Source organism: Anoplolepis gracilipes, chromosome 6 (assembly GCF_047496725.1).
Source record: "Anoplolepis gracilipes chromosome 6, ASM4749672v1, whole genome shotgun sequence".
NCBI classification, from domain to species: Eukaryota; Metazoa; Arthropoda; class Insecta; order Hymenoptera; family Formicidae; genus Anoplolepis; species Anoplolepis gracilipes.
This window is the reverse complement of record NC_132975.1, coordinates 10,274,766-10,288,309: the sequence shown is the minus strand read 5'-3', so window position 1 is coordinate 10,288,309 and position 13,544 is coordinate 10,274,766. Positions and strand designations below refer to the sequence as shown.

Sequence of the window (13,544 nt, the reverse complement as noted above, 5' to 3'; positions counted from 1 at the left end):
GTGCATTTATTGAAAGAAGGCAAATATGCATTTCTTTAATATAAACGTAATTTCTTTCATCTTTATGTTACTAACGATATTTAACGAAGAATATAAAATATCTGGCAAATCTATTCTTTCAAATTATTATCTGATATTTTATACGAGTTTTAACATAATCTTTAAAATCGTACATCATTTTTACTCAAGTATTTCTTAATTTTTCAGCTTGCAACGTATGGAGCGACGTTACGCCGCGAAAATATCGACCACCGCGAATTGGTGAAATTCCCAAGTAAGTAACTTTATTTTTTTAATAAATACAGTTAAGTCAAACTAAAAACATATAATTAAAAAAATATAATTCCTAATAAATAATTCTTATAAAGAACGTTTTTACACTCAAAAATTCAAATTCATTATGTATTTCTTGGTCATTCATATCATAATATTTCTCAAGATAATTTTTAAAAAAATGTATATTTTGTCATATTATAATAATTATATATATATATATATATATATATATATATATATATATATATGTGTATGTATAATTATATATACAATATATAAACAATTATATACGCCTTGCTCTCAATGCAATAATAAAAGATGCTTTTTATTCTTTTATAAATAAAATTTGAAGAAATTTGATTAATAAGAAAAATGATATTGACTTAACTGTATATCACTTATTTTAAATTTAAATTATCACAAAAAAAAAGTTCCATTTACGTCATGTATAGCCTTTTACTTAAAACAATTATACAATCACTGCACTGTTTATGTATACGATGCTGTTTTGCAACGTTCATCGTGAATAATATCGCTAATCGGCTCTTGATTAATTACCTAAAAAAAGTGTCTCGTTTCGAGAATAGGATAATACGCCATCATAACAGTGCGTTTGCTTACGTAAATGCGCGATATAAATGTAAACATATTTAAGTGAGTACACATTTACAGATGTATGCATATGACAGAAGAGAAGATGAACTATGTAGTTTCCGCTTTTATGAAACGATAACGTGATACATGTTCCGGAAGATGGACGCGATTCCGAATGGTCTTCGGAGAAACAGATGCATGTCGGACAATAATTTCAATTAATGTCTCGTCGATCAAAACGTTCCAGTGCATATTAATCTGTACCTAGCCCAGTTTCAGTATAAACGCATCGGATTTAACCAAAATTAGTTTCAACAAGCTTTGAAAAATCGTATTGCTAAATGAATATTTTCACTTAAAATATGTTTATTATGATAAAATCAACCGAAAGAGAGAAAATATTGAATTATAATTTTGCAAAGCAATAAACAAATTAATACACGTAATTTATGTATCATTTTGTTATAAATAAAAGACAGGACAGAACAAATAAATAAATCTTAATAAATATTAATGAAATAAGATATAGTAGAACAATTCTGACCACGATGTTCTCAACATTAAGTTTTTATTATCAAGGATAACATGAAACGTCTCATTTTCGACGATAAACCGCCCATTGATTAAATCCGACCTTCGACACTATCGTCCTGTACTTGGATGGAAGAGCAAAGGAAAAAAGGAAGTTCAAGGAGGACGGTCTAAACTGCCATAATGCATCACGGCATGCGAATAGATATTTTTAACCACACAGTCGAAGTCGATCGATATGTACCAAGGCGGTCAGAAGTTTGTGTCTAAATAATTGCACCTTTGCCCTCGCTAACGTTAAAGACAGAAACTATACTGAGTTCTTTGACATCGCGTTAAAGATTCAATATTTCGTCATTTCTTTTATCAAAGAAATCTTTCAGCCTTTTAGGTCTTTCAATATCTCGATTTCAGAAAGAAATTTTGAAAATATCGCAATATATCAGCAGAAGTAACTCATGAAAAAAGAAGTTTCTTTAAATAAAGGTTTCGGTACGAAAAAGTTAAAATTAACGAACATAATTGTTTGTCAATAAATATTTATTTTTAAAACTAATGATATCAATAAATATTGCTATCACAATCTAGAGTATTTACGCGAGGTATAAAAAGAAAACTAAGCGAAAATTGCGAGAGCGGACGACACAGATATTTTAAACTTCAGTCGATCGATGGCCAGGCCATTACTGCTTAAATTATTGAATCTTGCGGGACTAACCGAGAGTGGCGATGCGAGCACGATGGTGACCGACTAACGTTTTCTTGAAAGGCCAACTCATATTTTTTCCCATTTTTTTTCTCTTTTTTTTTTATTATTACTTATCGTTCTCGCCGGAATCATATTTATTTTACCGCAACACAAAATGATGACAATGCCGTGACAACACAGCCTCGATCGCACGCGACACACTGAATATCTGTTTTGTCCGAGATAGAACGATCATGAAATCTCGGACAACTGTGTCAACGTCAAATTTCATCGTTAGAAATTTAATAATATTTGTATTTTGATATGTATCATCGTTGTAATAGTTGATATTGTTGGCATATTACATGTGTTATGTCCTGTCTATATTAGTGAATTGAAATTCAAAAATCTGTTGATATTTCAGATAAAATTCTAATATAATTTAAATTTCTTTTAAAATCGCATTTAAACTTATTCTCAAAATTTTTATTGCAGAATATATTAATATAACACAATAAACAATTTGCAAAAGATTATTGATCAGTTTTTTGATTAATAAAATCACACAAATACTATATTTATCTACGTTCAATTTACTAATGCAAAATTTCGAAAACACGTTTTCGTATTATATTGTACTATACATTATACAGCATTATAGAGAATATATAAATTATTTATGTACTAAACTTCAACTTTAGTAAACAAATAATGTATATATTCTCTAACTTCAATTTATAATATTTTAAAGAAAGAGAGAAAACGAGACATATTCAAATTCCCTTATTCTTTATAAAGAAATTAAAGTGCAAACAGCACCAATTGCAAGAAATAAATACTATGAATAATAACAAGATATTTCTTCCAGAATACTGGTCGCAATATCTCAGCAGCTTACAGTATAGCATTATTGACACTCCATTTTCCCACGAGAATTGTATAATGGAATATCGTAAAACGTATTCATGCTTATGTCGCCATGTACCTTGATAATAATTCCATCTATAATTTTCAAGACCCATAAAAATGCAATATTCTTCCTTATTCGAAGAACAATAAAATTGAGTAATTTGAAAAAAATCTACTATGTCACAAAAAATTTGTTCATATATTTACATAAATATATAAATGTCATAATATTCACGGGTTGTGTAATCTATTGTTAATAAATTTAAAAAAGTTAATAAATATAGTTAATTTATAAAAATCTGATGTAAAATAATCATTAAAAGATGACTACACAAATTTCGATCTACGATCTTTTTGAGACGTATCCTTGCATTAAATTCGATATCATTTCATTCTTTATAAAACAGTAAATAAATGTTTTATATATAAATGACATTCAATGTCTTTCACGTGTGATATTCTATCGTTCTCTTCTCTTTTATTTTCTCGAGAAATGTAATTCCATTCTAAGAAAGAAACATCTCACAATCAATCTCGACAGTTTTGACGAGTGTAAGAAATAAAAAAACTGAAAAAAAGACTACGAAAAAGGATAGAAAAAGGATGAAATGTGTGAGAACCACGAGAGAAGAACGTGAAAATGCAGGAAGGTTAACCGCGCGCGCAGAAAGTCGTCAGTTCCTGCTCCGTTGAACTTGCATTGGTTCGTGGAGCTTTCGGTTCGCTGGAGCGCATCAAAGCGAGCTTTTCAACTACGGATGAATCCTCCTGTGCCCGACGTATATGTCTGTAACGCGCGGACATCGCCGAGTTTTCGTTTACTATTTCTCGAATAAGTCAAAACGATACCGAAAATAACTCACTGTTATTTCCAATATCTGGCAATCTCAGATAAACCTTTCCTGTCGACAAATTTTCGCATCTATGTCTCGCAGCTTAAAATATACAGAACATATCCTTCAACGTGATTACTAATAAATATGTAGAGGATTTAAGTCCAATTTTCTTTAATAGTTCGTTAATTTTTGATATCATCTGTGTATGAAAATTTATAAATTTATCAAAAACACATATACTTTTTTTTTCATCTTTGTGAAAAAATTCATCTATGTACATCGCAATTAGATTATTCCAAAACACCAAAGGCGAACGAACTTTCGGAATCTTACTAGAATATAGTGACTTGAAAATATACTTTAGCAAATGGAGCGTCGCTTTATACATCAACGCGCAATCTGGACGATTCAAAGATCGCAATTTGCGTGGAATTTATTCGAGAACTTCACATTTTCCTCAAAGAACGCTCCAATGGAAATTGATCCAACAGATATCTGATTTCTACTATCGTGAATAGACTTGGTATACGATTTCAAGAATTTCTCGCATTCCCTGTGAGCTTGTCTATACGACCCAATGTCATTATAAAAAATGTATATAAAAAAATTTAAATAGGTGATAATTTTACATGATATAAAGAATAAGAACAAAAAACGCGGATATTTATTACTTCATCCAGATTAATATTTACATTCTTTTGAAAAAGAAAATTTAATTCTTAATTTGTTTAATATACATAAGTAGCTATGACTAAAAAATTAATAAAATATATATTTTAAATAAAATTAAATCTTCAAAAGATGCTTTATCAGCAATCATGTTGAAGTTAAAAATGTTCTGTGCTTTTGGCTGTAAATTTGATAGACGTATGTTTTTTTTTATTATCGATGCATTAAAAATTATTAAAAAATTTATTAACCGAATTAGATTGCCCGAAACGCTAAATGTATAAATATTGAAGTAAAACGCTGGTCTTATTTTGATAGTTCTATCGACTGTAAATAAGATATATTATTGTAAAATCACTTTCAATTTCTAGCGAGAGTTTTATGTGTAAAAATTATTAGATTTATTAAACGAATTAGATTGCTCGAGACGCCAAACATATAAGTACCGAAATGAGACTAGTCATAGGTATTTAGATAGTCCTATCGACTTTAATGAGATTTCGTGTTATTCTGCAATCATTTTTAATTTTTGGCGAGAGTAACAATTATAAGAATTTATTTATTAAACAAATCAAATAAATTAAATTGAGACACCGAACGTATAATAAGCAAAATTTCGAGATACGTCTTTTTATTATATTGTATTTTATTGTACTATATATTATGCAGTATTATAGAGAATATGTAAATTATTTGGGTACTAACTCCAATTTTAGTAAACAAATAATTTATATATTCTCTAACTCCAATTTATAATATTTTAAAGAGAGAGAGAGAGAGAGAGAGAGAGAGAGAAAACGAGACATATTCAAATTCCCTTATTCTTTAGGGAAATTAAAGTGCAAACAGCACCAATTGCAAGAAACAAATACTGAATAATTTCTCAATTTGTTAATAAAGGATCATATAGAATAATTAAATTACTGATACCGTAAAATATACAAAATTCAAATGCAAAATCAGAACAATATCTCAACACTTCCGACCTAAAATCGTAACAATCTTCTCTATGTACAATATAATGCTTTTTCTCAAGTACCTCTTCTCGTCTTTTGTCTTATTCAAGTTTCCGTTCAGATAGGAAATGCTTTCATTCGAGAAACCGCTGGTTGTTGAAACACTGTGAAATCAAATTCTAGAACACGAGACTCTTGCTATCTTCCTTATGTATTTCTCTCTATCTTTTACTTTTGACACATCGTGTAAATTTTACCGACAAGTTTCGAGCTGCAAAAATGTAACCGACTCTATTATCATATTTCGATTCATTGTTATTTTCAAATTCATTAATTATATATATTATAATATTAAAAAAAAAGATGAATAGAAATAAATAAATACAAAACACAAATTTCAATGTTATTAAAAAGTTATATAACAATAAACATAATATTTTTTTATAAAACTGAAAAGACTAAAATAACATCGATCTCTGGAAATTCTCATTTTGAATTCCATAAACATATGTGCATTGTGATGCATTTCTATCTTTCGCGCGCAGAAAATAATATCATTTTTACGTCGTAATAGAGTCTAATTTAAAAGAATTTTACCGGGATGTGAAAATTAAATTTTATGGAATAGGTGAATTATTAATGAATTATTTCGTTTCAGCCTTCAAAAATTAATAATTAACAACGAACTAATTAGCTTCCTTCAAAGCATTATTTTCGTCATTAATATCCTTTATCGCTTGTAGTGTTATAATTCATTGCGATCGGTTATTTTGTGTGTGGAAAGAACAAAAAAATATTATATTGAATAATCTGTAAGTTGAAATCTATATTAATATCAAGACAAAAAAGAAATGATTATGCATATGAAAAAAATTGTATAGAATTTTCTAAAATATATTATTTATGTTCTTTGCCAACGTGTCAAAATGTAATCAATTTGTCATATAACCTCTATAGGAATATAAATGTTTAAATTACTTAATATAAATTTAAAAATTGTACCTCAAAAATTTCCTTCTCTCACACACACGCACACATAATATTTCATTTTATAATAAAAATAATTGTTACAAAATTATTTAAATAACATTATATTAATTAATTAATTTGATCCTATAGTGAGATTAAACTATATATTCCATTTCTCATGTTACATTTCAATAATTGCACGTAAATTATACTACTATACAACTTCTGCTGCGAAAATTGTGCATATTCTTGAATTATCTTAGTTTCGAAATTTCAAACTTTGTCAGGATATTATGCAATGGTACTCTAATGCATAAAATAAGCTACTCGCTAGAAGCTGTCCAAACATTTAATTAAGAATAATTTCAAATATAATAAGATATGTAATAAAATAATGAGACATGTAATAAAATATAAATAACATTCTGCATAATTAGATGTAAAATTAGTCATTAAACTCATTTAAAACTTTTTTCAGGAGTAGTCTACGAATTTATTTTCCAATAAAATTTAGAATTGGCTCTAAATATTTTGAGGTTCGAGTGGACCATTCGCTACATCTTCCGAAAATTTTCAATATTTTACAGCACTGCAAAAAGTATTTTCAAGTGTCATATTAAAAATCAAAAATTAAATACTTACATATTATTTCTCAAAACTCGATTTACTACGGTTCTGAACAAAACTAAATGACTATTAGTCTGCTGTACTATAACATTACAAAAGATGACGTAAGATCATTGACATATTGTCATCATTATCATATTGTCTGCTCACAAAACTGTTAATCGCGCAGAAGGAAGCTTGCGGCTATGACGTTAATAATTATCACACGTAGGAAGTAACTCAGGAACATCTGGCGTGTTTTGTCGGTCGTGCATGTAAATGAAAAACGATATATTAACTTAATGACACGCCGCAATTTTCAATATTAATGATCTCTCACATGGCTTTTTGTTTTAAACAGTTGTATATTACATCTATATTAATATTTGTAAAACATGTAATTTTATTACATTTGCAATCAAACATGCGTGACAAGTCCGAAAATATTTAGCTTACAATTAGTTTCAAATATTTTATTTAATATTTTTTTACATCCGTATACTATAGATTATATTATATTACTACTAATTTATAGAAAAGTGGCAACTAAAAAAGTGAAATTTATGTGAATAAAGTACTCTATTAAATTTTTTAAAATATTTAATAGTTTTATAAAAGTTTAAAATTTCCTACTATAGTTCTAAATTATTCGCCAGAAAATCGAACACTATAAAGTGCATGATTAATAATCGATACGTGTTTGGCAAGCAATCTTAAATATCAAGAATTTAAATTGGACAAGCCCCGCAGTGCCAAGAGAATATCTTGGAATAATTTATATCGCTACGACATAATAGAGGCAATAATAACAACGTTTTCCATAGAAATTACAGTGGCATATAGCCAACAAGGTCAAAGTTGTAAATTATCGCCTTTTTTCCTAACAAAACTGCGCAACCACTTTTGCCATGTCAAGCATTTTGATATTCCTCGCGCGTTCTAAAGCGATTCTTTCGCGACTCTTCGAAGTAATTACTTCCGAGTCACCAGAGGGAATTACGACGGAAAACATAATCGCCTTTCGGAAACCTAAGTTCTCCGCATCCTTTATAAAAATTCTAGAAAATTATCCGCGGATTAACTTAAAAAAATAATTCTCAATAAAATTTTTTAAATAATCTCTTTTTATATTGACGTAATTTATAATGACGTATTGAAAGTATTTATGTTGACGTAATAATCTTCAGCAAATGTGAGGGTTCACAGAAATAATATCAGTATCATCGAATAAAAGAACTGCGTTTTCCAAACATACAAGAGCCCAGATGCGCGTCGTTTACGCACACTCATATGTCTCGATAAACGTATACTGCATAAGCACATCGTCACAGAAATGACGCAGGTCAGAAAGATCTCCTGCCACTTTCTATCCAGAAGTTCCACTTTGAATCAAAGACGAGTTCAGGCACGTGTAAACTGGGCGACAGTTACAAAAGGGCACCAAAAAAGTCGAATAATAAATTTGCATCTTAAGCATGTCCACTTACAAAAGAATTTGATTATTCATTGCTACGTATCAATTATCCGTAAATATTTACATGCTTCTTTCAAAAATACTTATTAAATATAAGCGTAAAAAATAAATTACCACATGAAAAATTGTCAAAAGTTGTCGCTCGTAAAATCTCTCCAAGATAATATTTCAATCGTCGAAATGAAAACATTCTGTGTAGCTATTCTTCCGCATATCGATCAGAACGGGGTAGCAGAATTACATGGCGAATGTTGTATTTCTATACGTTCTCTCTTCTCTCTTTCTCTCCCTCTCTCTCTCTCTCTCTCTCATTTTTTCCCCTATCCGTCATTATTACGCAACGAGATCAGAGCGGAGCGGGCGGATAATGTACAACTCGAGTATCGGCCCGAAAGGTGGTGGCTACGACGATGCCAGCGGAGAAGGTGGTGGGAAGAGCACGCGGTCCAAACTCCGCGAGAGCTGCATGTAGTCGACGGTCGAAGCTCAAAGCAATACGGTTGATTGTGAGAGAGCAGGCCAGAGTCACTAGCATTCGGAGCAGCAATCGAAAATAAAACGCGGCTTCTCTTCTTTCCGAATTTTACTCGCGAGTGATCGATTCCTTCTTAGTTCAATTAAATGTCACGCGCAATTTGTGTGTATCGATATTATCAAGTATCAAAAACATTTGAGGTTCGTTAAAAGTGTCAGAGAAAAAAAGATGACTTTAATGATAGATTCATGAGTGTGCGTGAATTATTGATAAATTATAGCGACTGATCGATACAAATTGGAAGTGTCTGCAAGTTAAAGACATCAACGTCTTCATAGGTAAAAGATTTTATGCACAAAAGTGAGAAAATGCAGAATCTCTAATAGCTTTTATATAAATAAGTTTATATAAAATTATGTCTGCATAATTGCAATTATGTTCATAGGTTTATTTTCTATCGGGTAAACAATTAAATTAATCTTCATAAAAAATGCACTAAATCTTATAATTTAAACGTAAAAATTAAATTATATTACATGTGAGATATTTTTAAAAAAATAGTTGTGAGAAAGATTCAATTAAAAAGTTAAGCATAATTACATAAAGACGGTAAAAATTCATTATTCACAGTAAATTATTTGAAAATTGTTCAAATATAATTTAATATATTTATAAATAAAATAGAATTTGGTATTATTTATCTTAATTATTTTCTAAAAATTACCAATGTATCTTGAAAGTGTGCATTGAAAGCTAATACAAACAATTCGAATAATAAATAATTATTACAATGTAGACTATTTTTCTCTATTCTATTATGCAGATAATTTTTTTATTTGCTTAAAAACTTATTGTTTTCGCGCGTATAAAGACTCTCTTCTTTTTCATTATCGTTATTTATGTAAATAAAATTATATTCAACATGTTTGTACTAAGAAGCACGTAAGAGTTTTATTATATTATCATTGTTCATCAAAAGTATCATTGATGGATTTCTCTACAAAATTTCTCTATCGGATGATCCCGACAGGTTTTGCGCTTCAAAAATTTAACATCCGCAAACCGCGCAATTGCAAGTGTACAGCGTTATACAGTTAGGTAAAAATCTGTCTATAACTGATTTCATCGTAATACATCCGTGCAATCGGTAATATGTCGATTTAATTAATGGAACGTTATTAATTCGATCCAAACTCTGAAGTGTCGTGAATCGTACGCAATCGTGTATATAACGCCATAAAATGCGTCGCGCGCAACTCATCGACCACGAACAGTCTCGCCGATTAATGAGATTAATTTGCGGTTGTTCTGGCAAATTGTGGAGGCAGAATATACAGTTTTGATACACATGAATTATATAACCGATAATCGGAAAAATACAAAATCGATATACGTAACTATATTCTCTTTATGAAACGATATTTTATTTTATGGAATAATACTATAAGCTGCAAAAAAATGATTAATATCACGGTGGCGTTATTATTGCGAGAGATATGTTATTGTAATTAATATCGAAAATATACCATAAATTCCTATAAATGTATTCTTCTCTACTTTTAATATGTCAAATACACATTTGACATATTAAAATTGTTATTCGTGATGAATATTTCCAAATTTACTCTATACTTTTTTTTCATTTTATCATTATTATTATATTTATAACTATATCCATTATTGTGGATATTAATTATTATATGTATTATTTTAATAATCTTTAAATTTTTAAAAATTTATATTAAAATAAAGTTTATTTCCGCAGAAAAATCTATTTGAAATATGGTAAGAACTTTTAAATAAAATTCAAGATCATAAATATCTTTTAATTTAAACAGTTTTTGATTAAAATACATATCTGTCATAGACGGTACATACAACAAGCGCGTCTAACAATGCGACCAATTAATCTAATCAATTGTTCAATCTAATTAATTGACTCCATGCGATGTTTAATTGAGCTATTACTATCGTATTATATAGATCTGACCTGAATGCGTAAGTGATTTGGACTATAAACACTTATACAGATTAAACACTAAAAAGCAATTGCAGCGTGTAAATGTTCGTATAATAACGATAAGTGAAAAGGTGAAGATTGTAGTTCAAAATTTAAAATTCAATTAGCTAAGATATATCTATATTGTCATGGTAACTACAAAAGCTTTAGAATTTTACTTCTGAATATTAAAATCACTGCTTGCTGAAAATAATTTCACTAAAATATTCACAGTTATTTGAATCATAAATCATAAATTCGCATAATCCAATAATCTCAGTAGAAATTTCAGCGTAAAAGATGAAAACATTTTCCGTACTTGGCATTTAGAAAACAGCTTTAGCTATATTTTCATAATGACTATAAGAACAAACTAACGGTTGGACATAATTTTAATTTTATTTACACACAGGAATATAGAAAATTTAGATTATTCCCTTTTTCTTTTTCTCGTTTTCTTTTTCTTTTCCTGTAACAATAATTTTATAAAATAAAACGTTTGAAGAGGTAATCGATTGAAAAGGATACGAAGTGGATAAATGCTGAACCGATGGAACATGATTAATTTAGAACGACTTTGTCACGAGTCGGCGACGTATTCTTTCGCGGTATCGTTTACAGTCTAAAATGTGCTTCGTATATGCAACGTGCAGGATCGATCAAATTGCAATATTGGTTTGCCTCAACGGTCGCGAACGAACGAATCGACGATGGTACATCATTAATTCAGTCTGCTGGCTAGGAAAAGGAACGAAACGACGTTACATGGAAAAATGATACACGCGATCACAGTTCGAAATGTCATACCCTGAAGATACATGTATCTATGCGCGCAGTGTATCTCCATTTAACAAAATCGTATGCAATTTCGAAGTAATTTGAAAGTGAGTTGTGTGCTCAAATCGTAATATCGGTATTGGACAGAGTTTTCATAAGAAAAGTTTACATGTTAATGTTAGATAAAATATATGTATATATACATTTACGGAATTTACGTATCAAGCAATCGTAAGTTATATCAATTCCACTTATGAATAAAGAAATTCATAAAATGTGATGCTATACTTGGAGAAAGTTTTGTTTGATTCATTGTGTAATACCATGATGGCGGTACAATGTTTTTTTCTTGCTTCTGAATTGTAATATCAAACGAGACACTGTCAAAGGACAGCTATTATCCACGCACAGGTGTTAATGAGCCCGATGATTCAAGTGATGTAGTACAATAGCCCATCAAAAGTGATGCATAGCCATTGAACGTTTACGAGTTTGCACTTAATCACGTTAATCAAAGTGCTTTTATATGCTTACAAAAGCGTGAATAAATGCTTTTTCCTGGCTTTACTTGTTTCTTCCGCAGTTGAAGCTTCCCTTGTACGTATTGTCTGTGTTCTTTGTTTCCCGTTAATTCTGCATTCATTTTACGGCGTCTTACAAACGAACAATGAATCGCTTTTACGTCCAGCTAAAAACGGCACTTTTACTGCGATAGTATGTTCAGCCAATATTACAATAAATGAAAACAGCCATTCTTTTGAAGACCAATATTTATCCTTCCAAAGAAATTCCTTGACCTTTGTTTAAAACAAAGAGTCAATGCAAAAAACTTTGAAAAATTTTATTTTATTCTTTAATTCTCATTCATGAGAGATTAGTTGGCTATATTCAGATATACTTTAAAAACAATAATTTTTTAATACTATTATATGACAAAAATTCTTTTATATGTGTAAAAATGATATTTATCAATTAAATAATTAATTCAAATGCAGTTTTCATGAAAACGTCACATAACGTCACGCACTTCACGATTTCTATCACAAAAATGACGCGTCTTTTTAATTACGAATAATATCGATCGTTGATACTGTAACAATACATGAAAACGATACGGGAGCTATAGTGGGTCACGTACACAGCTGTGTCGTTAATAACGCCATTAGTCGAGACACTGTCACGTTAGTAACTTACTAATAGCCGGTAAAAGACACTTCGATTTCCTCTCATTGCCCCTTTCTCGGCTCGTCCCTGTTTACATTAAATCAAACATGACGCTTCTATCGCATAAAGTATACTTTTTTGCACAGTCTCGTCCCTTCATCATTTAATTAACTGATGGTGTTCAGGCAATTTCGTCTAAATGACTGAGAGAAATAATTAACCGTGTTTTAGAGATGTCATGCTATATAATCTATGAGTCATAAATCCGCAAAATTAATTCTCTTTTTGAAACATGAAACACGCCTCATTAGTAATTTCTCAGAATATGTTTAAATAAGCGTTTTTTTTAGATTTAATTTTTGTTGTAATTTAATACTTCAGCGTAATATTTAGTTTCAAAGTGATTCTATTTGTCATAGATAACAATTATACAAATGTAAAAATAAAGACACTTCTAATTATTTTGCTTTCATATCCATATTTAGTTCACAAGTGTAACTCATGTTTCATTCATGTAAGATAAAAGTATCCCTCGTACTTACAAATAGATAACGATTCTTTTATGACAACAGATGTCTTTGTTAATAATATATACATGAAACGCTGCTTATATATGGAAGA

General features: G+C 29.6%; 2 protein-coding genes across 5 annotated transcripts in view; one reads left to right on the top strand and one right to left on the bottom strand.

The window, feature by feature from the left end:
• LOC140666436 (calcium/calmodulin-dependent protein kinase kinase 2) overlaps window positions 1-13,544 on the top strand; it is a 71,487-nt gene that overhangs the window by 22,400 nt on the left and 35,543 nt on the right. The window contains exon 3 of the mRNA XM_072893595.1: window positions 208-274. Within this exon, the coding sequence (XP_072749696.1) occupies window positions 208-274 (67 nt within the window). The remainder of the gene's footprint in view (window positions 1-207; window positions 275-13,544) is intronic.
• Impe3 (Ecdysone-inducible gene E3) overlaps window positions 1-13,544 on the bottom strand; it is a 71,834-nt gene that overhangs the window by 34,096 nt on the left and 24,194 nt on the right. The window lies entirely within an intron of this gene.